Source organism: Parus major, chromosome 2 (genome assembly GCF_001522545.3).
Source record: "Parus major isolate Abel chromosome 2, Parus_major1.1, whole genome shotgun sequence".
Lineage (NCBI taxonomy): Eukaryota > Metazoa > Chordata > Aves > Passeriformes > Paridae > Parus > Parus major.
This window is the reverse complement of record NC_031769.1, coordinates 68,793,020-68,819,575: the sequence shown is the minus strand read 5'-3', so window position 1 is coordinate 68,819,575 and position 26,556 is coordinate 68,793,020. Positions and strand designations below refer to the sequence as shown.

General features: G+C 44.1%; 1 protein-coding gene across 2 annotated transcripts in view; it reads left to right on the top strand.

The window, feature by feature from the left end:
* Positions 1-26,187, top strand: part of TNFRSF11A (TNF receptor superfamily member 11a) — a 33,719-nt gene extending 7,532 nt beyond the window's left edge. The window contains exons 3-11 of one of the 2 annotated variants that reach the window (XM_015619649.3): positions 5,934-6,015; positions 6,459-6,584; positions 7,135-7,278; positions 8,407-8,500; positions 8,833-8,927; positions 9,777-9,884; positions 11,695-11,744; positions 13,399-14,251; positions 18,385-26,187. In XM_015619649.3, coding sequence (XP_015475135.1) covers positions 5,934-6,015; positions 6,459-6,584; positions 7,135-7,278; positions 8,407-8,500; positions 8,833-8,927; positions 9,777-9,884; positions 11,695-11,744; positions 13,399-14,251; positions 18,385-18,764 — 1,932 coding nt within the window. In that variant the 3' untranslated portion in view covers positions 18,765-26,187. Of the gene's footprint in view, positions 1-5,933; positions 6,016-6,458; positions 6,585-7,134; positions 7,279-8,406; positions 8,501-8,832; positions 8,928-9,776; positions 9,885-11,691; positions 11,745-13,398; positions 14,252-18,384 lie in introns of both variants that reach the window. The other variant, XM_015619647.3, reaches the window with a different exon arrangement.
* The last annotated feature ends 369 nt before the right edge of the window (positions 26,188-26,556 follow it).

Here is a 26,556-nt window from a genome sequence, read left to right as displayed (position 1 = left end):
TCATTTCTTCATTAAGACTCAACTTCAGCTGATGAAGCATAGAAAAATGATCTGCTGAACTAAAAAAATAAAATGCAAGAGGAGTATGCTCTCCCTAAATCATTGTGGATTTACTATTGTTTTTTTTAATATTTTTTTTAATTAAGCATGAATGGGTGTAGAGTTACTCATGATGAGTCATTGAGACTGTGCCTTGAGTGGTAAGGCTGCTGAACTTTCCTTTAGAGCATTGCTCTCACACCTGTTTAATCTAGAAGAGATTTGCCTCTGCAGGCTTTACCACAAGCACACCTAGGTATTAGCTTTGATAATGTCATTATTCTGCAGCCTTTATTTCTGCTTGTTCTGGACTCTTGCAAGTCTTGGTTTTGCTGCCAAGCCTTTTTGTCAAATATTTCAGTTTGGTTAGCTTTAGGTTCTTATTCTCAGATTCACCTTCAGAGTATTCTACCTAGTAGCTGTTAGTCTTTGAATTGCTGTGGCTGTGGGGGCGCACAGGTTAAAGCATGAGGTTTTGCAGCAAAGTGCAAAAGCAATGCGCAGGCACCACTGAGTGCCGAGGCAGTGAAAATGTTAAGTGTGCCCCTCTGGCTGCAGTGTGGAGATGACTTTGTCTCTGAATGACAAATGTTGTGCACATGGTGGCAAGTCTTCAGCCTGTAGAAGCAGGCTGGCAGATTCACAGCTTCAGTCAGTCACCGTTTCAGCCCTGCCATGTCGCACCTCCATCGTCTCCCATCTGATGTATCTGATATACCTGAGGTTCCTGTCTGCATGCCCCCACCCCACCGTGAGAGCCGTCAGTGCAGCACTTCTCCTTTCCGTAGCTGCTGGCCAGAAATAGCTCTGGTGGGTTTGAGATTGAGGAATGCTCCTTCCCACCGGTGGAGCAGCACCAGTTGCTCAGGTGTTTGCTTTTGGCTGCACGCTGGAACAGAGGGACAAGGGGAATAGGCAGGACACAGCTTTTGCCACCATTTGCCCAAGTCCTGGCCACACATTACAGTTTTCTCTTCACCTCTTCATTATTGATTTCATCCCTCACGCTCTTTCTTGCCTCTTCAGGCATTAAGGCTGAAGGAGGGCTTTAAGGACCTATTTTTAAAAGTGAAATAATATTTAGTTTAAGCTGTTGCCATTTCTCGGCTCCATTTTACCACGTGGTAGTAGTTCTGTGATGTGGTTTACTGGTCACTGGAAAGTTGACATCACCAAAAGCATTTCATTCACAATCTAAGATTTTTGTGATGAATTACAGGCCTGCAAGCAAATAACTGGAATTGCAAAGCTGTGACTTGGGTGCTGCTTTGATTTAATTTTTATCAATAGTGTAGACTGTCCATGAAGGAACTGTTACATGCAACGTGATTATGATTAAGCCTTTAACACAGGACTCCTCTTTTCCCCTTGTACACCCACAACTGTAAAATTTTCCAGAGTTGTTACAATTATGTGTCTCAACAGAGTGCCTGGGAGCACCAGCCACAGGGCAGCGCCCATCGAGAGCCAGATTCTATTTTTACTCTTAAATAATTTTTTAGGCAAGCCTCTGAAACTGGCAATGGGCTGAAGAAATCCAGGGTCTGGTTAGCCATGCTGCTGACCCAAATTAGGTTGGAGGCTGGAAGAGTGTGGGCACAGCTGGTACCTGTGAGGGGAGAGGCAGTGGCTCACATTTGAAGAAGCAGCAGCAGAAAACTGCAGAGGCCATTTTAGCTGTGCTTGCAGAGTCCACTTCAGGAAGTGTTGCTCAAAACTCACTCCTGTTGACAAAGGCTAATAAAGCCCCAAATCCACAGATTTTTTCAGTTTTATAGCAGGCAAGTCTAAGGACCTCAAAAGCAAGTGGCTTGAATAAACCTGGGCTCCAAAGTATAAAGAAGTGGTGTGTGCAATGCAAGACAGACCGTAGTTGTCTTTCCCATAGGTACTTTGATGCTGTAATAATAAATGGAGAAAAAAATGTGCTTTGCTCAGTGAAATGATGACAGATTACTTGAATACTGTCCAGAAACAACTACACTGATCAAGAAGGTGTCATCTTAAAAGACAGCTACCCCTTGACCTGTCTCTCTACATCTCAATTTTTGCAAAACCGAGATTATCGCTAATGAGCAATCCTCATTGAGGCCTCAGGTTCTTGTTCAAAAGTGTCATGGGAAAAAGACAGTGGAAACCCCCGACCTTGTTCTTCCAGATTTTTACTTTTAAAGGAAAGAGGCCCATGCAACTCTATCTTTTCTGAAACGTGAAGAGCAAGAAAAGTAATTTTAGCATCCATGACATGCAGCTTCTTCTAATTGTCTGATTGCTCAAGGGCACAAAGAATAAATTTTTCCTTAAGCCTGAGGACAGGAGTCTGAATGCTGCTGGTTCTCTCCTTCAGACACACCTGTGTGCGTGTGTGTTTTGTTAAGGTGTGAGTAACACCGTGGTGCTTTGTAGTGCTGTCATCGATGTTCTCCAACACTAAAAGCACAAGCAGACTCTTGCTTAGTGTCCTTTTTAACAAATAAGCAAGCAAAAAACCCAAACACAAAACTGAAAAGTCTGCCTGCAGCTCAACACCAAAACACAATCTTTCTGCAAGCATTGACGTAAGCATGTCTGTTTTTCCAGAGAAGTCCATTGTGGTAATCATGTGCTTAAAGGTAAGCAGGCATTGGTGTGCTTTACCAAACTGAATCTACCAAGCCTGGAGGAGGTTTGTCTTCTTCCCCCTGTCTTCTTCCCCTGTTGGATATATTCGTTCTGAAGTGACATTGATCAAATTAGAAAGCTGTCTGGTTTTCTAGGAACTGGTGGAAATCTGTGTGCTTTGCACAGTTTTGAAGTGACAAATTAAACTTACACAGGATACCTAGAGCTCTCTGAAGCACTTATTTGCACATGGTGGTGGGATTTAATGAGCAGCTTCATCAATAGCGAGACCCTTTAAGGAATGACCAGGCCTGGTTTTATCTCATTTAAGCACTTCAGGGGAAGTTGGCCCTTTCTCTCTCGAGATAAGAGCTTGGCGGTGTCCAAATCACTCAGACCCACAGGCCAGCATCTGAGGAGAGGAAGGATGTTCCAGGGGTTACGGAGCAAACTTGAGCCTTGGGAGACTTGGTTTGGTTTCCTGTCACCTCTGTAAAGCCAGATGGCCTCCTGGTACAAGTTCCTCATCTGCACATGAATTGCACTTCCCCGTCTCAGAAGGACACATTGGCAGGAATGTGCTGGTGATGGTGAAGCATCAGGTCATCATGCTGGCAGCAGCACAAGTACTTCTCGTCCTCCCAAGGAAGTTAATGTACAGTTTGAGACAGACATGTCTGCCTGGCAGAGGGATTAATATGGGATAGCCTGACATCAACAGAGTTGTGTAAGCAAGAAGTCTTGAGTTTGGCTCCCACCATAAGAGAACTCCAGGTTGCTCTGGTTTCCCTTCCTGTCCATTCTTGCCCCAGCTTTCATTCTCAGCAGGTCCAGCTAGTCCATACCAGGCTAGGTTCCCTCACCCTTACATGGGGATTAGCCCATGGGTGCTGAGAGCCTTGTCTTTGCACCGTTGAGCATAAACCAAAAGAGGGAGTATTGCAGCTTTATGAATGCCTTGGCTTGTGTGAAAAGGGGAAGGACACTGACCCAGAAGAGGCTGCTTATTGACACAGAGCATAGGTTAATGCAGCTGTGAGCTATTCCAAAACAATAGCCTTCATTGTGTCTTAAAGCCTGATGGTATAAAGCAGTGTCTAAAAGGTGTCTGAGCAATTAGCCTGCTCCCTTCACCTTGGTTCCAGGGCCCTGCTGCTTCTCCTCAGGCTGAATTGTGATTCTCAGAAATTACTCCAGACTCTTTAGCTGAATGCTTCCTAGCAGATTTGCATATCCTTCCGTAAAAAGGATGACTTTGCCCTTGTTTGACACTTCAGTAATTTTTTTAGTCTTTTCGTCTAAAGAGGAACTATTAAACAGGGGCAAACGAGGAAGAAGAGGATATTCTGTAACAAAAAGCAAATGACTGGACCTGCTTTTTCATCTCACCACCATTGTTACCTTTCTGGATGGCTGGGTAGAGAATTAATTGCTCAAGACACTCTTTGTGCTTGGTTCCACATCATCACCTCAACCCTTTGCTGGCCATCTCAGTGTTTTAGCCTGAAGTGCGTTACAGAAAACAAGCTCTTTCAAGTATAGGGGTCATTGAGCTGTGTCACTGTTCAGCTGCTGGGCTAGTCCAGCTTTCCTTTTCCTAGATTGTCTCTTCCCTCACCAGCACTGGCTGTTAACCTGTGCCCCTCCTTGGAGGTGCTCTGTAAACTGGGAATGCAGTGTTGCAAAAATGCATTATCTAATCACAGGAAAGGTACTGCTAACGAATTCAGAGAAAGAGACAAGGAAACAATGAGACAACAGAAGACTAGACTCTTAATTTGACTCAGGATTGTTATGAGGCTGAAAAAAAGGGCTGCAAGTTGTTTATACTCTGCAAAAATATGAGAACTCAAGGCCTCTGACTTGTGCTACTTTTTCTGTTCCAGACACAGCTAGCACAGTTTTGATAAACACAAGTCATGCACCAACCCATGGCTTAAACTCCAAGCCAAAAGGTGCTGTTTAAAAAAGAATTTCAATCCTTTTTGGGCATCTTTAATATACAAGACCCTTCCCAGCATTAGAAGAGAGCAAAGTGCTTAGGGAAAACTATTTTTTTTTAAAGACGTTGCTGTTGCTTAAGCTAGAAAAGGAGAAAAAAGAAGATGTAATAACTTGGAGGAAATAAGGGGAAAATTCTAAGCAGAGGAATGGGAACCAGCACTAGCAGGCACAGAGTTGTCATGTGCTATTAGGCAGCAAAAGCTCCCTTTAACCAGCAGCAGAAGCTTTATTGCAGCTTTGTCCAAGTAAATGCAGTTTACAGGGCTGTGTCCAAGAGTGAAGAATTCCTTGCTATGGGCTCGATTTTGAATCACCTTACCTAATTTCAAGATCAACAACTGGTTGTGAGGTATTGAGTTTGCCTCGGAGGACTCTGGGCTGCCAAAGCAGGGTCAGTGAAAGTCTGGGCACAATGCTTGTCTGGCCAGGATCCCCCAGCACAAGCCATGCCCTGAAGCCTGTGCTCTGGGTGGGACCACTGTGTGTACAGCTGAGAGCTGGGAAGGGATGCAAAGACCCATGAGGCCAGAGGCAGCTCTGCTGCCCACTTTGCAGATGCCCTGTCATGTACACATTTCAGGTGGGTGGTGGGGAGAGGGGGTGGTTTGTGTTGGTTTGGTTTTGTTTTGGCTTTTTTGAGACAAAAAAAGCTGTTGGCTTAATCGCATCACCTTTCTGGATGGCTGCCTCAATTCTATGAGACCACCTCTGCAGGACACAGTGGGAGCCATAAAAAGCTGCAAAATTTAAGGCCAGTATTTTATAGGACAAGCCAGAAGTATCTTGTATCCCAGTGGGAAGCTGGGAACTTCTTCTTTTTCAGGAACATAAATCATTCACTTTGCTTGTTTGCTTAACGCTCTATGTTAAAACTGGCAGTTTCCCAGGTCTTGACCTGACATAATTTCTTTGGAAGGGACTACAGAGGTATCTCTATGCCTTTTTTTGTCTTTACAATTGTTTTAAAGTCATAGATTTAAAATAAAAGAGTACTGTAAGGAAAGGTTATGTAGCAGGCCAAAAGTTCCTGACAAATTGCAAGATGGATTATTTATTTGTCACCTGGCTCTGTTAAAAGTCCCTGTGTGTACAGCACCAAGTACATACCATTAGCATGTCTACAAAGCACCTGTGAAATCACAAATGTTGGGTAAGTTTTATTGCTTGGCTATCCACTGTGCTGTACAGACGGAAAGTCTTCCTTCTCTGTGCCAGCACTGGGACTGGGTAGGTCTGAAGCTCTCCAGGTGTATTGGTTCTCATGTCCTCTCCTTCCTCCCCTGCTCCAGCTGTCACTACAAATCACTCCGCCGTGTGAGAGCGAACAACACTATGAGTACTCTGGACGGTGCTGCAGGAAGTGTGAGCCAGGTATGTGAGCACTGACTGGGCTGAGGGGCTGAGAGGCTCCTTAGGAGCTGCTTTGCAGGTTGCTGGTGGGGCAGTCAGCTCTCCTGACTGCTGATGGATTGGCACGTGCCCTGCAGGTGCCTGATCTCAGGCTGACAAGTGCCTTCCTGGGGCAGGAATGGTCCTGCTGGCCTCAGCAAAGGCCACAGCAGCTGTTTTGTTGGGATAGCACTTAATCACTGTGGGAGACAGAAAGCAGCTTGATTCTTCTGCTCCCAGGCCATCCACTTCACAGATGTTTCGGTGCCACACTACATGGGGGCCAGATTGACAAACTAAAAAGGTGCAGGAAGAAATGACTGTCCACAGCAGTGTTAGCACTCAATCTCTTATTTTTCTCTAACCTTCTTAGACAGGTGCTCTGCAGCTTCCAGATGATCTACTTTTCCTTTTCTCAATCACAGGGAAATATTTGTCTGCTAGATGCACTGCTACTTCTGATAGCGTGTGCCAACCATGTGGCCCAAACGAGTATATGGATGTCTGGAATGAAGAAGATAAATGCTTGCTACATAAAATATGTGATCAAGGTGAGCTGTTCATACTGCAGAACCTTTTAATCCAAATTAGTGAAGCATGAAGATGGGAAAGTGGATCTAGGGAAGTTGCTTTGTTCAGGTGCCCAACACAGAAGCTGAGCTTGCAGAGGAGCCTGGCATAGAGAGAGATCCCCAGACAGCAGAGATCCCGTGCTAAGCAGAGCACCATGACTGCAGTCTCTGTGCTGCTGATAGTGATTATCTTCACTGGGGCCATTCACCCCTGTGAGCTGATTTTAGAAGTTGTCCTTTTGCCCAGCACACTCTGCATTCACTTCCCCTAGCATGCTTGTCTCACCCTTGCAAATGCTGTGTTTATTTTCTACATAAGCCACAAGGAAATGTATTGTTTTGGAGTGCAGTGGGTGAGGAGCCCTGTGCTGATCAAGGGTCTCCCTTGCTTCCTGAAAGGCACCATTTCCTCTAACATGAGTGGTTTTGCATCTGCCATTCAAGCAAAGCAAGTAGATAGAACAGGAGGTTCAGAAACTTGAGGCTTGTTATCAGAGAGATTTTTACTCTCATCTGCTTTCTCTTTTAGGGAAGGCCTTGAGAGAAGTGAACCCAGGGAACAGCACGTTCCAGCGGCAGTGTGCTTGTACAATGGGCTACCACTGGAGCGAGGATTGCGACTGCTGTCAGCGGAATACCATGTGTGCTCCTGGACTTGGAGTCAAGCCTCCTGGTAAGATACAGGGTGTACAGGATGCACAAAGTGAAATGTCCAGCTCAGGCCTTCGGGATGAGGCCAGCATCATGTGGGTTGTGACATTAGAGGGGGTCCTTTAGACTCTCAGACAATTGTCAATAGAAGATGCATGTCTGCTACTACTAGTAGTCATTACTACTGCATATATTCCTCCTGGACTATTAACATGTTGAAGGCTTCTGCCTCCATAGTTTAAGTAGTATCTTGGATCAAGTGACTTCTGCAAGATGTCACATGGACTTGGCAGTAGTTGCAAGGTGTCCAGTACATTTCTAATGTTTGCTGAGGTGTCTGACTGTGAGTCACTAGGTCATGCATTGCTCCCATATTCAGAGAAGCACTCTTTTGGAGGTTGTTCCTGAGGTCAGATTTGCGATCTGTTTTTGTGCAATGACTTTGCTTTGCCATTTTTTAATGTTACAAACAAGTTAAAAGTGATGAACACTTTTCAGGCAGTTCATGTATTCTGTTTTAGCAAGTATTCTGTTTTAGATGGCAAAGATTTATTACAGGCATTTAATTTACTCTTAAGTCTCATTAAAATAAGATGCAGGTATTTTGTGGGTGGAAAATAGTTAAGTTCAGAGGTGTAGTGAACACTGGGAACAGCTCCACAAGCCATAGGGAACCCCAAAAAAGCAGCAAGTAATAGAGTAATGGAGGAAGAAATGCTTCATATGTCTGGAAGTCAGTTGGTGTTTTTTCTCCAGCCTAACAAATCCTGATACAGTATTTTGTCTACTGTGGCTTCATAGAAGTGACTATACCAGTCAGCATCACTGTCTCTGACACAGTATCATCACAAGGGAATAAATAGAAGGTGAAGGATGTAACAGCTCTGTGTTATTTTACAATAAATAACACAAATGGCTCCTGGTCATTTCTCATTTTGACTATGTAGAGAAGTGCTCAGGTGAGACTTCCTAGGGCTTACATGGGACTGTCATTGCTGCCCTAATATAACCTGAGACCCCACCCTTTATGAAAGCTTTTGGGGGGTTTGTGGGAGGAGAGTGGAGTGGGAGAATGGGGAGCATGGTCACCTTCCTCTCTCTTGGAAGGAACCCACAGAAACTCATCTACGGTTTTCCTTCCTACACACAGTGCAACAAGACAGGGACACAATGTGCATACCATGTCCCAGAGGCTACTTCTCAAAGGTCTCCTCATCCACCGACGAGTGTAAATCCTGGACCAAGTAAGTCCCTGGGTGTTGTAAAAGGACCACACCAGCCAGAAGGCTTGGGCAAAAGCATTTCTCAGTGGGGTGTCCCGGGCTGCCTGTAGAGCACATGGAGCATCAGCGTTGGCTGTGCAGTGATTAAGGCATTGTCAGGCTGAAGCTTGAATTCTCCTTACAGGAGAACAAGAGACAGCAGTGACAACAGAACTGCCGAGCCGTAAAGTATCTGAGGTTCTTAGGGGTGGAGAAATGTTGTATTTTACTACAGAAAGTACTGTTCTGTGTAACTGTAGGAGGCACAACAAGCTTCCTTGAGAAAACCTAGCCTCTTTGTCTTTCTTTTTTAGCTGTACAGCTCTAGGGATGGAAGAAAGTGTGCCTGGGACTGACAAATCTGATGCAGTTTGTAAAGAACGGAAGATGCCTGAACCATCAGAAGATGGTTTGTGTCCTCGTATGGATTGCTGGTTGGAAAGTAGGAGGGATGTGGTTACTAGAGGTTTGGGCTGGCTTAAATCCATTCTCATTGTGGATGACTCTAGGGAGAGCAGCTGTAGACCAAGACAGGGCTCTTGGAAAATCCCACCTTTAAAAATCACCATAGGCCTGGTGACTCTAGGGCCTATGTCCACTATTAAGATGAGTTTGACATCTCCCACTAAAACTGCATGGCAGCATTTCTGTTATAGCCATGTTATACCCATGACAGCATGCTCATTTTTATTGTGCTTTCCACACACACATTACATGTATAAAGACCAGCAGCTCCTCTCCTTGCTTACTTTATAGCAGTCTCAGCCTGATCCCTCTCAGACATCCCTTGCCCACTGTCCAATTCCTTCTTCAGCGTGGATATGGTACCAAGGAGGTTGCTTGCTTGGCATGCGGTGATCTATCATAACCTGAGATAAAGGACAAATTTTTCCACCTGTATCTATAGTCTCCATGAAATATATGTCCTCTGTCCCCTGAGTGAGATCAAGCTCAGCCCTGTGGTCTGCTGGGAGCTTGCAAGGGAACATTGAGAGAAGCCTGACCGGACAGTATTGCTCTGTAACACCAAGATTCTGGTTTTTATAGAGATGTCTTGGTACTAGGTACCGTCAGTGTGTCTGCTTGTCACAGAACTGCATGAGTGTTAGAGTTATTGTTCTTATTATAGAAACTAAAGATGAAATAGGAAGAAAAAAACAACCCCCTCCTGTAGAAAAGCAGGTAAAATGAGCAAGGATTGTCATACTGCTGAGTGCAGGCTGTGTATTGATGGCACTATCTTTTTTACACCCTGCAGGAACAAATAGAATCTTATACGTGTTGATTGTCATCTTGTTCTTTGTGACACTAATTGGCATTGTCGTCTTCATCGTGTACTACAAGAAGAAGGGAAAAAAGCTGACAGGTACATCATAGCTAATGGTATTCATGAGTGTGACAACTGTGGCTCTCTGTGCAATCTGATTCCATGGGTAACCAACAGATTAAGCTCAGGAATTACACTGGAAGTTCTGTGCCATCCCTATGTCTGTCCATACGGATATGCTTTATCTAGCACAAAGCCAGGCTAAAAATTCCTTTCCTCTACGCAGGCAGTAATTTACAGTGTATTACACTTGACCCATGGAGTGACCATCCTCAGGGCAGACATGACTGTGGTTGGAAGGAGGAGGGCTGGTGCTGGGGGCTTTCATAGCAGCCTGGCTGCTCTGCATCACCTGGCACAGCTGACCCCTTGCTGAAGGGAAGCAGGGACAGATAGAATTCCTGTCTTCTTCACCTTACTCTCCCTCCCACCCAAAAAACTGCATCCAGACAGTTAAAATATGGATTTCAATACAAAGGCCTGAGTGTATTTGAGAATATGATGGAGATGATGTTTTTAGCTGAAAGCTGAAGTTCTGATGAGGTATTGAAGAAATATTAGAAGGAAATAGAATGAATAGTTAAAGTAGAAAAATAGAAAAATTCTAGCCAAAGGCATACTGGATAACGGTGGAATACTGAGTTTCTTTTTAATTAAATGGAAATACCTTCACATTCTTCCACTCTCTTTTAAGCCCTGTGTCTCTTTAGGGCATACCTCTATTGTTCTGTTGATTTTTAATTTTTTTTTCCTCTAAACATGGAAAGCTTTTTCCATCATTTCCTTTCCCAAGTGCTAACAATTTATGCAAAGTTTTGGAAGCAGTGGAAAGGAAGACAGAACTCACTTCTTGTAAAGTATATTTCAGCCTGTGTTTTAGAAATAGGCTGCCTCTGCCACACTAAACATGGGTTATGCTAAATCTGGAATTTCTGGGATGGGCTGGAGGAAATGGTGACTCTGCTCGCAAACCAAATACTTGCGACGCAGAGCAGGTTAGGGGGGAATGCAATTTCTTTAACCTTTCTATTGCCCTGCTGCTCTGCAGTGACAGTCCCTCACTACCTTAGCATGGGGAGTCCTGCTCACCCGAGCCGGGGAGAATTGCAGGCTCAGGAAGAAGCCATTCCTGCTTGGTGTGGGTACTGGTGGTAAATCAGCATCGGAGCAACAGAGTCATTGCTGGGAACTGGCAGTGGCTGCGCAGCTGATCTATCTTCAGCCATGCAAAACCATTGTAAACTTCAAATGTAAATGGGACTTGAGCCCTGAAAATTTATAAATGCAAACCAAGAATTGCTCACTGTGTCAATTGTTGCCCTAAAGCATGTTGGACTTAAAGTTTTTCCTTGGGAGATACTCCAAAGAAATTGGAATGAATATCCCCATTAAGCATACCCTGATTAAGTAGAGCATGCTGTATTTGAGCCTGCCATCCTGTGGTTGTAGTGGCTTACCCTCTTCTCACTCCTGTCTGGAAGGGCCTTTGGGCCATCCATGTGACTTCTCTTGAAATAGACCATTTCTGCTGTGAGCAGGTCATTGTTGGGCCAGTCATAGCTTGGTGTGACATATGACCAGGAAAGAAACCCCATTTGATGTGGAACACAGTTTAACCGTGGTCTATTTTAGGAGCTTGGAAACATTTGTTCCACAGAAATATATCCCTGTTCCAGTTAAAATGAATCCTCAGCTAGACCGATGCTGGGACACTTGAACAGGCAGTAAAAACAGGCTTGCTGGTTTTATTTAATATGATATTGTGGGTTGTGAATGACTGTGGATGTTTAGGTCTGTGGTTAAGTGCCTACTATATGTTACAGCTACTCTTTTGTTTTCCCTACAGCAGATCTACAGAACTGGGCTAATGAAGTGTGCAGCCAAATAAAAGGAACAAAGGTAAAGTCAAAGATAGTAGCATTTTCTCCTTTTTTTTGTGTTTTTTGTCTTTTGTTTTGTGTTTTCCTCATGGCATTCCTGACACCCCTTCTGAAGCAGACTCCATGGTAATCTTTGGCTAGAAAACAAATTTTGAGTTCCTCAAAAATTGCTCGCAGCTTTGGCTTTTTCAGTCTGGTTTTCTGTAAATGTGAGGCATGTGAAATCACCATTCACAAATAGCTTCTGAACCTGCTCTCTGGTTTCAGCCACTTTTAACAGAGATAAAGGTCTTGTGATCATTTAATATTTATGACAAGAAAGTTAATCATGAACCCACAGGTTGAACACCTGAGACTACCTAGGAGAGAGCCTTTCTGAGTCTTAAGTGCAGGAAAAGCTTCAGCTGAGTTGGCCCCTTGTTACACACAAGAGTGCTCACAGGGAAGAAACCTGGATTTGGGTCATGCCAAAAATGCCAGGCATGCAAGGCATTAAACACAAAGCCATCAGCTAAAGAAATTGTTTGACTTCTTAATTCTGGGGACTCAGAAATCCTGCTTGTGCATTCCGATGAAATAAGTAAGAGCTTTTGCTCTGGAAGAACACCAGCCTCATGCTTGGAACAGATGGTGGCACTGGTTCAAGTTCATGTGCACAGCCTGCTTAGCACCTTGGATGTGGACTGAGGTGTCCCAGGTGTCCCACCACCCCTTCTAGGAGCTGTGATGAGCTTAGCTGTTGGAAGACTCAAATTTCATTGCTTGAAAGAAAAACCAGACATACCAAAAAACCCACCTTTCTGAGCAGGCAGTTCCTCTTTTGTCTCATAAGTCTTCATGCCACCTCCTGTGTCTTGGCAGCTGCTCAGATCCTCTGGGACAGAGGAGTGAATCAACAGCAATTAGTGGCTTGCAGCACATACACTCTCTTTTCTGTCCTGGAAGATCTGAACAGATGTTAGAAATTAAAGGTATCTGTTCCCAAACACCCATCTTTAAAACACAACTTGTACAAACTGAAGAAAACCCCTGAAGTATTTCCCAACCCTTCTTTTTGGAGCTGCTACCAAAAATGTAGCTTTACTTTGTCAAGTACTGTGACAACAGGATGTCATGTGCCTTTGTATTTGTTGTCCTAACCTTTCAGATTAATACAACCTTCCTTGTGTTTTCTTCTAGCTTGTCTCAGAACTTACGAATCAACCCAGGTGTTTTCTTCAGTCATTGCTGATATTAAAAATTCAGCCCCCAGTAAGGCCTTCACATATCAATAGCCCTTCAGACACATGGGAGGGTTTACAAAACCTAATAAGCACTTAGGTGTGTCTTACTAGTGGTCCATAAGGAACAGCAGAATCCATCAACTCTTCTAGGTTTATTAACTCTTCTTTAGTGCCCTCGGAAAAAACAGGAATTGTTGTCTCACAAGATTAAATGTTATTGTTCCCCAGGCCACCAGATTTTGTTCTGAACACCTGCTGAGCCCAGCATCACCAGTCACAGTTTCACAGCAGAGTAGAATGACACATCAACACCCAAATACAGCAGCACTGCTCAACCTCAGCAGCTCCACACAGAGGAAGGACCATGATCTGCCTTTTCCTTCTTTGTCTGAAAAATAACTTCATGTTGATCTATTTGTTAAAGATATTCTTGCTTTTAACTTCTTTCAGGAACCCCCCAGAGATGCGTTTGTTTCTGTGAACATCACAAATGCTGCTGTCCCCCAGAGGGCTGAAGACACGTGTCTCCTGGTCCCCTCGGGCTGTCCTGTCCCTGGAAACTCATGCTGCACCTCTGGTCACACTCCTTGCAGGAATGAGAGCCCCAGCACAGAGCCTTGTGAGTCAGGAGAGTTTTCTGTGGTAACCGAGACTGATGATTACCAATTCCCACCAGTTCCCACGGAAGATGAATACATGGATAAGGATCTTAATAACACTGATTATTTATCTTTACTAAGTCAGACTGCCAGTAAAACCGTGTCATCATTTTCAGAACCAATGGAGGCAGGGGAGAATGACAGCTTGAACCAGTACTTTTCAGGTATTGGGAGCACAGAGGATGTATCAGTCTCTCAAGGCTTTCACCATCCTTCCAACACAAATGGGGCACACATTGCCACGGACCAGCTTCTACAGAAATCTTGCCAACGTGCCCACAGTTGCCCCAAGGAAACAGGCAACAAAGACACAGAACATTTTGCAACAAACTGTGACTCAGAGAAGATCTGTGTGAGGTGTGGCATTTTGTACAGAGAATCTCCCCAAAAGTGTAGCAAACCCTGCTGTGCTGCGGCTGACAGCACCTCCACCTCCCCAGAAACTGGTTCCTGTACCCAGTGCACCTGTGGTTTGAATTTTCTCTCTGCTGGTCAGAGCACTCTAACAAATGATCTTGGTGTGGAGGATGTACCTTCAGATAGTACCAACATGAAGTACCAGAACACAAACAGAAGCACTTCAGGGACACACGGAAGCACTTCAGGGACAAACAGCAGCACTTCAGACCTCCCTCCAGCATCTGGTAAGCCCATTAGGCTTCATCCATACAGAGTTGTATAGGATTGTTCTCTTTGCTAGCTCAGTAGTATTCAGTATTCAGAGGATCTGATTTAGGAGGAGAAAATTATGCTTTTTCACTTAATTGCCCAGAAGCTAGTCTGAAAAAAAATCTGGAATTGTAAAGCCATTTGGTTTGTGTTGAATTCTGCAAGAATCCAGCCCAGCAAGAGACCATTGTCCCACCCTGATCTAATCAGCAATGCAGAATGCTCCTTCTGGCTGTTGCTGCAGAGGCCTGACAGTTCTGTTAGCAGGTGTGTGTATTGGAGAAAATCAGAAAGAACACAATTTAGGGACCTAGAGGCTGAGCTAAGGAAGGATGCATAATGATCAAGCAGATGTTTTTCACTCACCAGTGTGCACACATATTTTTGCCATTAGATTTAAGTCCAGTTACATTAATATAGTAGTCAGTGAAACTCCAGCTGGAGCTGTAAGCTGGTGGCTGCAACTGGGTCTAAAAGATTATCTATAATTTTCTGCTTATAGCTCTTTCTCTTTGGTTTTATTTGCTGGGATATAAGTGTTCACATAAAATAGTTTCATACAGACACTGTTTCTCCATATGCTTTGTCCTCTAAACAGCTCTGAAACATTGATTAATTTACTAATTGTCTACCAACTTATTAATTGAGAAAATATAGCCAAAGTGTCGAATGAAAATGGAAAAACATCACTGAAGCAAAACCAGCAGAAGGGAAGTTATGCGCCTTCTCTGGACAAAACCTCCTTTTCCCCAAGCTTTTTTTCAGTCCAAAAGTCTGCAATCTGCCTATCATATGTTATTAGTCATTTTAGATTATAATCTCATAAAGTTGGATGCTCTATTTTTATTTTTATCAGTGCAGTGCCAAGCATAATGAGACCTTAGTGTTGAGTGGGACATCCAAGTATTACTGCAATACCCACAGCAGTCGTAAGCTGTTGCCCTTCTTTAAAACCATGTCGTGTCTTAAAATTTTTTATGGAGACATTCTTGTCAGTCTGCCAAAGCCCCAAAACAACACTCTTGAAGGTCCTTCCTCTCTCAACATGCATTCCATATGGGAATCTGAAAGTGTGTTGTGTTCATCCTCTAAAGAACAGAAACTTTCTGTTGCTACAGTTTCCTGAAATCTTGACGCAATTTCACTGTCTGGTCTGTACAAAATGCAGCAGGAGTAAAGAGAATACAGGTTATCTTTTTTATTATTGTTGGACTCTTGAGGTACAACTGAAAGTCAAGTTACATTTGGTACTGCTTTTCTTTCTAAATATGACACAAAGAGAAAGAGAAAATATTAAGGAGCAGTAGAGCAAACGGGATATAAGCGCTGTGCTAGCAAGTGCCATCTTAGATCTGCAGCACAATTCTTTATATGGGATTTTAATCGTGTCTGTGCCTTTGGATATGTACATGCTACAGTGCCATCTGGTGAAACCTCAGCACAGATACCATGTTCCTAATTTGCCGCTTATTACACATGACTACAGGAAGATACTGACAGAGCTGTGGGCAGTATCAGAGTGTGGGTTTGTTGATCTGTGGGTAACCTGGCTTGCTGGCAGAGTAATTTTTCTGCCCAGAGAGAAATTTCTCCCCCCCTGGCAGTGCCTGGTTGCTTGAGGACCGGGATAGGGCTTAGCCATAGGTTCCTCACTGAAGCAGCCCAGCCACGCCAGGGCTGCACGTGTGGGTGCATCAGCATCTGTCATTTTGCTAGGCCTTGTGAGATGCCCAGATGGAATAAATGTGCATGTAAAATAACTTTCTGTAAAGCTTTTCAAAGCAACTGAAGCCAGGAGGCTTTGCATGCAGTTATGCTAAAACAGAATGGTACAAAAGAGGGTGGATGAAAAATGGGAAGAAAAAGACCATGGGAAATTCCATGAAGTTTTGGTCTTGGTTCTCTAACACTCAAAATTACAAGAGAATTGGTAAACTCTGTCCCTCCTGTATAACAATCCTACAAGACCAAAGTGAACCTCTGGACAGGTACCCCTTCCAGGGGTCACTGCTGGAGATGGAGGTAAACCTTCCAGCAGTTCTTCAAAACCCACAAGCCTGGAGGCAGTCAGAACATGAAGGGTTAATTCAGGCCCACCTCAAGCCCTGTGCAGGGCTACAGTATAACGCATGAGTGCAGGAAAACTTAGCTGACTCATAATTGGATCTGGTTTTGCAAAGTCTTTCACTTCCAGATCCCAAACCAGCCTGGTTTGGCAGTGACAAACAGTTCTCACCACCTAGAGGCCATTAAATGTCTCAGAGAAAATTATTTGCCTGTATTGTTCCAGTTCTTAGTGAAAAATTACCACAAAAATTAATCTGTCATTGTTATTAATATCAGATAGTCTGAAGAGATCAAAAGGCTGAAACACTTCAGAGAACAATGCCTTCACTCTGAATGTGTCCCTTATACTTTTCAGGTTGGAAGCACTTTTCTTGCACAGTGTAGGAAGCTCTCGTGTCCATTTTCTGTGCCTTTGGGCCTTAAATATCTTTTGTTTCAGCATGGTGTCTTCAGAAAGCACAGAAGGTTTGCCAGCCACATTCAGCTAAACATTATAAATGTGTTATCTGCCCTCCCCTCTGTCACATATATTTCTAAATTTTTTCCCCTTCCCGCTGTCACATATATTTCTAAATTTTTGATCTCGTGCTGAGTACTGGTAACTTTCTTCACAGCACCCTGTGCAAGCAACAGGCAATCTGTTTAAAGACAAACAGTTATTTTTGTACTGCCATTATGCCCAAGAGTTTTGTTCATGGCAAACAGCCAGACTGAATTGAACACAGGAGAAAGAACCGGCAGGGAAAAACTCCTGCAGAGAAAACCCTTATGGACATCTCATATTAATCAACAGCACTTGGAAAGAAAGCAAAGAGCTAGCAATGCAGTGGTTTAGGTGAAATAAATAAGGTTGCTTAAGGAGGGCCTATTAGAGAGATGCTTGAGTGCTGGCCAGACTCAGCTCTGAGAAGATCCTGACTCCACACAGCTGGAGACTAGGGCCCAGTGCTGGTGTGCAAACATCACCTGTGGCCTCTGGAAAAACAGCATTTCTCTGGGAGGAATGTAATGAAGAAAGGCACAAAATAGCTAAAAGGAGTCAAATCAGTAATTTGCAAGTAATGATGAAGTGAAGAACAGCAGGAAAAACACTTCTTAGTAAGGGTGTTCACAGGCTAGGAAAATTTTATTTACTTAGTTTCTTCAGTTTGTTTCATTTTCAGACTTTAGCAAGCTTGTTAGTTTGATGTTGGAAGTTTGTTCTCAGTTATTTTCTTTCTGCTCTGAGGGAAGTCTATTAATTCCCAGAGCTTGGTCCTGCTGTCACTTAGGTCTGCAGCCCAGTCCATGAATAGGAGAAAGATTGCATTTATGCTGAAAAATCTCTAACCTCAGGCAGACTGACTGAAACCGTAACTCTGTTAAGTTGCTATAATGTAGACTCTGTCTCTTCAGCTGCGTCAGTCTATATCCAGCTAAATCCATGCAGGGGCTAGGTGAATGCCAGAGTGTACCTACATGGAGGATCTGGACTACATAACATAATTGTATAAACTCTGTGTTGTTTGGACACTGTGTGACTGTGTGATCTGATGTTAAGTCTTTCAGTATTTATTTAGTAATCCTGCTATCTAACTCAAATGGTAGGATTGACTGGGAGTTTATTGCCCCTTTGGTAAACAGTGGGATTTCTGGGACTCTAAGAAAAAATAAATCTCATAATCAGAAATAATTAGCATTTCCTCACAAACCACTGGCAGAGGCAGATTGGACACAGCTTTGTGCATCAGGCAGCACAGGGAACATGAAATCATCACCCCTCTCTCTGGCTTCCCAGATCACAGCTCAGAGGGAAAATGTTCCCAGCCCTTCTAGACAGGCTCCTTGCGTATGACAGACTTTGTCCTTACAAGACAAAAATGGAAATAATGAAGAGGCTCAGTGGAAGGCATTGATTATAAAAGCATCCTCATGTCACGGGGGAAAAAATAATGGAACAAGAACAAAGCCACCACAGCAGATTAGGTTCACTGCACTAAGTGTCCACCTTGTGAGGGGAAAATATTAATCATGTCTTCTTTTCTCCCCCCTCCTTCCTCAGGAAATGTGACTGGAAACAGCAACTCCACCTTTATTTCAAGTGGACAAGTAATGAATTTCAAGGGCGACATCATTGTTGTCTACCTTAGCCAAAATTCTCAGGAGGGGGCGACGGCCTCGGGGCTGAGCGAGGAGAACGTGGGCAGCCCCGTGCAGGAGGAGAACCTCAGCCGCTGCGAGACTTTTGCCGGCAATGCCCAGCACTACAAGGAGAAGTGTGCGGAGCTGCAGGGCGCCCGCCCGGCCCCGGGGAGCGGGGGGCCACGGTGGCCTGGTGGAGCCCTGGCCCAGGAGCGGGGCCCCTCCTGTGGTGGACAAGCCTTCCAGCCCGTGCAGGAGGAAGGGAAGCTGGGACACTTCTCAGAGAAGGTGTTGAACTGAGGGGGCACGGTGTCCTCGCTGTGGGCCAGGGCACCGGCACACAGCCCCCGACGAGGCTGCTGCCGTGCTGCCAAAATCCTGGGTGTCACAACAGACTGGGAGACTGTTGCTGCCCCTGGTGTCTCCTGGGAACTTTGACAGCTGGAAGGACCCTCACAGCGCACATGTCAGTGGTGGTGGTGGTGGTGGTGCTCTGGGTGGAGGTGGCTGATGGGGATGGGCGCACGCGTGAAGCGGGGCACGCTGCCCCTGTTGCAGAAGCAGCAGCAGGGCTTTCTCCTCTCCCCCAGAGGGAGATGGGCTCCCTGCCTGCCCCCCATTCCCTGCCACCTCTCCCTAGCAAGTGGCAAAAGGGAACTGAGATCTGTTGATCTGGGGACTCTCTAAGGTGGAGAGCACTGCTGGCCAGGTGTGCAGGGTGCTCCTGGAGAGGGGACGATGTGGCCACAGACTGGATTCATGGCGGCCCCTGAGTTCTGCCTCAGGGTTTCATTTTTGCAGCTAAGCTGTACCCATTTTGCTGGGTCTTGGAGGTGGAAGAAAGCCATGGTGCTGCTGCAACCTTTGCCTCCCTGCAGTGATGTGGCAGGTGGCATCATCCCTTCCCATCTTTTCCCAAGGAAGCAGACACTCCAGTCCCAAATCAGCAATCAGCACCAGAGCCAAGGTCCTGGGCTGCCCCTTATTGACTTGTGTGTGTGTAATGCTGCCACAGGCAGATGATAGCATGCAAAATACAGATGATATGCTTTAAAAGCATGTCAGATTAATCTCGAGCAAAGAGCATTCATAGTGACCCTGATTCACCTCTGCCTTACTGCACCTCTCCAGAAGAGTTCAAACCTCTGGAGATGAGAGTGATGTGTGCCTGGTACACTGCTGCAGGAATAACATCACTATAGTTTAAGACAAAGAGCTGCTAGCAGGTGGAGAAAGAGTCTGTGACTACCAGCTGTGCATATTTCCTGAGTTACAGGAGAGGGAGGGATTACCCAAAGATGGAGAATTTGGTCAGGGTCAAACACTTGTTCTTTTATCTGCCCAAACAATTTTGTCATTCCCTTTGCTATTTTCATTTATAGGCAGAGATTTACTTTAGGTAGCATGAAGCTATTTCCAGAACCTGGCCTGTGTAAGCTGAAGTCAGAGAGTAGCCTCTGTCACACTGGGAGCTGATGAGCAATGGGACCAAAGGTTTGGCATTAAAGAATAATAGTAGTTGTATTTAGAAGGGAATCTTGGCTACTTGGCTGGCTTTGGTTCATGTCCAATATCCTACAGCCTTCTCCAGTAGCTACTGTGGAGAGAAAAATGAAGGGAACAGTCTTAAGGAGCTCCCAAAAGAAAAAGATAATATTTTTAATGATTTCCTGACAAGGGATAATTTTCTGACATTCTCCTGCAGATGTAAGTGCTGCAGGAATCTATCTGCAGCTGGAGCCTTCAGGAGGGCAAGTGCTCTGTTTCCTGCCAGACAGCAAAGGGATTTCCTAGTGTAGTTTTGGCTTCGCTGATGGAAAAGGTCTCTGGTTGGGAGGGATTCTCCTCAGAAAGATTTTAAAGCTGAGGGGTTTACTGCATAGCTGCTGTTTGCAGAAGTACTTCTCTGTGGGGAAAGAGCTGGCAGTGTGATCACTGTGTCACAATGAGCTTCTCATGCATAAAACAAAAGGATGGGCTTAGCCACCTTCACCTCTCCGGTTAATAATTCTGCATTGTTTATATATCTGGGATGTAAAGTTCAGTACAAATGTTCAAGACTGTCTCTTGGGTGACTGGTAAAAAGGGAAAATGAACAGCCAGTCACTTCCACCTCTATGTGGCCTTTGAAAAACTAGATCACCCTAGCCTAGACTCAGACAGGCAGGTAGAATGTGCCATTCAGTGATGGCCCCAGCTACCTCTGCCTCTCTGAAGGTGTGTGACTGAGGCTCTCTTGTCTGTGGTATTCTTTTGTCTTTCCTGCTGGATCTTTTAAAGCCTCTTTCTAGTCTCTTCTGGAGTAGTTCTGTATCCCCTAGGCACTGGTACAATAGGGACAAGGAAGCAGAACTACCATCACCTTCAGGCAAGGTGGTATAGATATTTTCCTAATTCATCTTATTTTCAGTTGCTTTTTTCTGGAAAGCATTCTCCAAGACATCAGTCCTGCTGGAAGGCATCCAACCAGCCCCATTCACAGGGCAGGCAGGACTGAATTCTTGCATTCATCTTTGGGTAAATTACCCAGGTCTGTCTTCTTCTCCTTCTGCAGCTTCTTTCTTCCCTTGGTTTGTAACTGCCACCGGAGAGCAGGCTCAAAATCCTGGTTTGAAGGGAGACAATGGGAATTTACTATGTGTCTTCAGTGAGGACACATTTTTCACTTGTTGAATTTCAGATTCCTACTAAGCAAGGACTGAAACTAGGATCATCAGCAAACATGAAGAAATGAGTCCCATATGGGAAACATGATGCACTAACAGACATAGTTCTTTTTCTTCCTCCAGAGTCTTTTTCAAAATTAAAAAACAATATCACAGCCATTAGCATGCTGCATGTTCCCTGGGTCTCTGCCTGGGTCTCCTTAGACAAGGATCCCAAAGGGACTTCTTTATCCTCATGATTTCGTTTGTAATCAGTTTGGAGCTGGGAGTGGATTTTAGCATCTATTTGTACAACAGGGACCTGTGCATTGGGCACTAATTTGGAAGCTTCTGGCTGCTATTGTAATACACATAATTAATGGTAATAAAAATCTGAAATAATTATTTGAGAAAAGGTGAAGCTTTTATTTAAATAAATAGGGAAATACCTTATTATATGCCACTGCCTGTTTAAAGAAAAATAAAAAAGAGCAAAATGTGAGTATGATTACATTTATAGTTAGGCTTTTGTAACATTTTTTGTATGTTGAATTATTTTAACAAGAAGTGCTTACCTTCCACAGTGTGTTCTGCAATGCATATTCTGCACCTGCACCCAGCCAGATAGGAGCTCTCATAGACCTGATGTGGTAATGCTTTACTGCTGAGAACTAGGTACCAATTCCAACTCATTCCTGAAGTTTCCTCCTGCACAACATGCATTTTTACAAGTCTTTTAGTCTGAGGAGTCACATGAATTATCCTTGGTGAATATACTAAGTGTTCTTGAAAGTCAGACACTTTCAGACCTGGCAGAACAGGAGTAATTCTACATGTAGCCATGGGAAAACAAGGGCACTGGAGCAGCCCTTCTTATCCCCATGGAACACAATATGGCATTGAAGATCAAAATAGACAGTAATCATTGTTAATCTGTGTACTTTGGTACATATTCACACAGAGACTGGAAAGCTTACAGCATACCTGGGAGCAGCACCACTAAAATGTCATTTCTACTTGTCCATTCAGGTTTCCTCCTTTTCATCATGTTGATGGTATCTGAGCAATTACACCCCTGTGTCTATCATGAAACAGAATCCTGCAGAAAAATATCTTTATGCTTATCAGGTATTTAATAGAGCTCTCATTTTATCAGATACCTCCATGCACATTAGGCAGCAGTGCCCTAAAAATAATCTACTGTGAGTGGAGAATTCCCTTCAGCAGCACCTTGGCAGACCCCAGCATATATCCCTGTTTCCCATTGCTCTCACTTAGATAGTGAGGTTGCTGGGTTTTTCCTTCTGCCAGGTATCCAAGTTGGTTGTGCCCTCCAAGATGATTGTGTTGTTTCTGCAGCAAGCATTGCTTCAGTCTTGCCTTCAGGTCCTCCAGCTGACTTGTCAAATTGTTAAACATCTGTTGTGTTGTAAACTGTGAGCATTCTTAAGCATGAACTTTGTGAAAAAAAATGCTTTATTACAATTCTCTACAATTTTGAACAAGGCAATGACCACATAACATTAAGGAACCCTGTTGCCGTAGGTGAGGATGCTCAGATGTCCAGTGAGACATGTTTTAACACTGTTTTTTTTTATTTCTTCTTCTTTTGGCTAGTTGCCTTATAGTTTCTTTGTTTTGGCTGAGGATTACCACAGCTCTTCTGGTTCATTTCTTAGCCTGCCTCACCACTTGGTTGGTCCCTGGGTGCTGCACCAGTTTTCATTTGAATCAAAGTTGACAGGTCTGTTCCCTCATGTTTCTATTGGTGGTCTCACATTTCTATATAATATATGAATATGGTCATACATGAAATTACTCCTATTTCAGCTTCACAGGAACTGTTGGAAAGGTTTTCGAGGAGAACAAAGGAGCTCAGGAGTGTTTGGGACCACCTGTACAAGTGGGACATACACAAGTCAATGGGACATGGCAGAATGCATCCAAAGCTGCTGGGAGGGCTTGCCAATGTCATTGCAGAGGCACACTACAACATCTTTGACAGTTCATGGAGTTTGGGGGAAGTCCCAGCTGACTGGAAAAGGGCAAATATTACACCCATCTACAAAAATGGAAAAAAAGAGATTTGGGAAATTACAGATGAGTCAACCTCACTTGAGTACCTTGAAAAATTATGGAGTGGACTCTCCTGGAAGCTATTTCTGGGCATGAAGAAGAAGGCAACTGGGAGAAGCCAGCACAGCTAAATCAGCCCTGTTCCACTGTCAGCAGATATTTGCTTCATCACTGATTCCATAGAGACTTGGAAGCATGACCTTCCTCTTGAAGATCCAGGCAAAGAAGGCATAAAGGAATCTTCAGGTCTCTCTCTGTCATTTGTAATTAACTGGCCAACCCCACTCAACAGTGAGCCTACCTTTTCTTTGTCCTGCTTGCTAACACACAGTACAGGATGTTGGTACTTGCGTGCTATTCTTGACATCTTTTGCCAGCTCAGGCTATGGCTGGACTTTAACCTTTCCCTCTGCATCTCTGCATGCCTGAGTGGTATTTTTATATTCTGCTTTGGAAGCCTGTTCCTTTTTCCATCACTCTCATGTTCCTTTTTTTTGCATCTGAGTTCTTTCAGTTTCTCACTGTTTAACCAGGCTGGTTTCTTGCTGTCCTTGCTTAAGTGGATGAACTGCTCTTGTGCTTGGAGAATGCTGTCTGAAAGTCTCCCAGTGATCCTCAACACCTTTGGCTTTCAAGGCAGACTTCTAGGATACCTCCTGACAGCTCCCTCAGCAAGATGAACTCTGCTCTTAAGAAGGTCTGGGGTTTTACTCTGTTACTTACCTTCTTCACACTCCTTAGGATAATCTTATCAGTGCAGCCAAGGCTGCCACTGCCAGTCTTCAGTTATTTGAAGAAGATTTTATCTGTTTCCACATCAAGTCTTCCATAGCAGACAGCTACCACAAGTACTTCCTTTATGGTAACTCCTCTGATTTTGACTGAAAGACACCCAGATGATTTGTCCCCTTGCCCATGTCCTCAAATCACTCTTTTACATCCTTCTCGTCCACCTTTTCTGTTTTTCTCAAAAGCTTAGAAGCTGCTGCCATTTCCTTAGCTGGTTTCTAAAATGACAGAAAAACCTAGCAATTCACCAAGTGTCCCACTGTTGTGCCTTTGTCTGGTTACAGGTCAACAAACTTTATCTTGTAGCTGAAAATGGGCCTTGAAATTTCCCACCTGTAAGAAGGGGAGGGTGAGAGGCAAGGGCTGAAGCTCGTAAAGATGTGTTCTCTCTTCCCACTGCCATGTAGAGATGTTGGGGGAAGACAGCAACTTGATTCTTTTGGAAATGGCATCATGGCCAGCAGCATCCTGGAGGCTTGGTCATGTCCAGTGTCCAGTATCAGTTGTTACCTGATGAGACCTCAGTCTCCTCTGTCCTGCAGGGGAAGAAGCAGCTGGCAACTCATCCAGGGTTTCCATCAGATGAAATCAGGCCTGTGTATGTCTCTCTTAAAAATAAATCAGTGAATACAAAATCAACTAAAATTTGGCATAAGCAGCACATGAGGACAAACCATTTCAAATGCAGAAACCACTGCATCAATGTGCTGTTCCTATTGATCATCACTGGATTATAATGGAAGCCGATTTATATGAAATCTCAGTTATTTGAAGCACCTCAAATGAGTATCTAGAAGGTGATTTTTAGCATGCAGGCCTGCCATTACAGTTCTCAATTACATATCCTTAGGAAGCGGCTTACTTTCTTTATTCTCTCTGGTTTTGTTCAGTTTTAACATTCATTTATCTCCCTGCTAGTGTTGTAGGCACCACTCAAGCACAAAAGTTCTTGCTCTCTGTGGGAAATACAAAACAGTTTCCCCAGGGACATTTGCCTTTTGCATCATTTCAGTTCTTTGTTGTTTTTTTTGCAAGCTTAGCTGGTCATAAATGAGCTAGACAACAGATGGTAGAGCTCATGCTATAACACAGAAAATTTTAATTTAACAGGGGTTTCCACTTAAAAATGCAGCTGTCCACTGGTGCACGGCCAAATTTTCTTCTGAGAACACTCTTTGAATGTACTGGAGAGTGAGATGGATGCAAGTAGCTCTAATGATTGTCTCAGCAGGCTGCTCATAAATGTTTCCTGCAACCCCTGTTCTTTTCATCCACACCCCATAGATCCAACCTGTCTGCTGGATGGGCCACACTTCAGGGATACATTAGAAACCTGTCCAGTTCATTGGCTTCACTTACACAAAACAATCATTGTCAGGATTTTGTCCCCTTTGTCTGAAGGGATGCTCCAAGTATGGCAGAGGAATAAAAAAATAAATCCACTTAAATGCTTGGGTTTTCTCGGTCAGGCTGGCCTACTATATTTAAATATTGATACCCTTTGAGTCTGTTCTCTTCAAAGTCGTATTCTTTCACAGGTCCCATTTGGGTCCACTGCACTGCACTTCTGTCTGCTCTGTAGAAAATGCTACAGCTGGTGGTTTGTTGATGAAAAATACTAGAAATCAGATTAGTGTTTTTTGTTCTTACTTAGGAGGAGATGGAAAAACACACTCAAGAATTCTGTCCTATCAATAATTTTTAAAACTCTTGTAAGTCTTGTTTCCTTTTGGATTTTCATGTTTTGGTTACTTTGACAGTAACAACTCTTCTACACCACCACTTTTTTTCCCTTGCCAGATAATTGTGTGTTGCTGAGAATGGCTGAGGGGCAGGATTGCTCTAAATTGAAGATGGACTTTATTTCTAAGTAAAATATCACACGTGGTTCCTTTACTGGATGAATGGACACAAAAAGCTTTGCCCTGCTTTATTGTGACCAGAATATGCCTGCTGCAGGGACTGTAGAGCTGTTGACATGATTCCTTTGGAGTCCATGCAGATACACTAAACAAAGCAAATCACAGCCACAACTTTTTTAACTTGCATGTGAATAACATCAGCTGCTCTTTTTCAAAGAGCAAAGATATGCCTGGGTTTGGGTGGTTTATGGGTTTGGGGTTTGTTTTTTTTCCCCCTTCCCTCTAGTTTTCTTTCCCTGTCCTAAGCTCATCATTCCTTTTTCAGTGTAAATACAAAGGTCATGGTTTTCAGTACGGTGGGTGACTCATTCTCATGTTTGAGCAACGTGATCAAAATGGAAACTTAGAATTCCTGGTGTGGTGTGTGTCCCATGCCGCCAGCGTGCACAAAGAATGCCTTTGTGGAGGCTGGCTCTCCTGAAGGGAACCAATGTCATGTCTGTGATAACTTCAGCTCAAGATCAGAGCAGATGTTTTTAAACCTGACAGCTCTGCATGGAAAAATAAGGCAGATCGCTTTTTGCTGTCGGGCATGTGACACCTTTAGCAGCCGTGGGCGTGTGTGTGTGTGTCCGTGTGTGTCTGTGTGTGTGTTTCTGGGTGTGGGTGTGTGTTTCTGTGGGTGTCTGTACGTGTGTCTGTGTATGCTGTGTGTGTGTG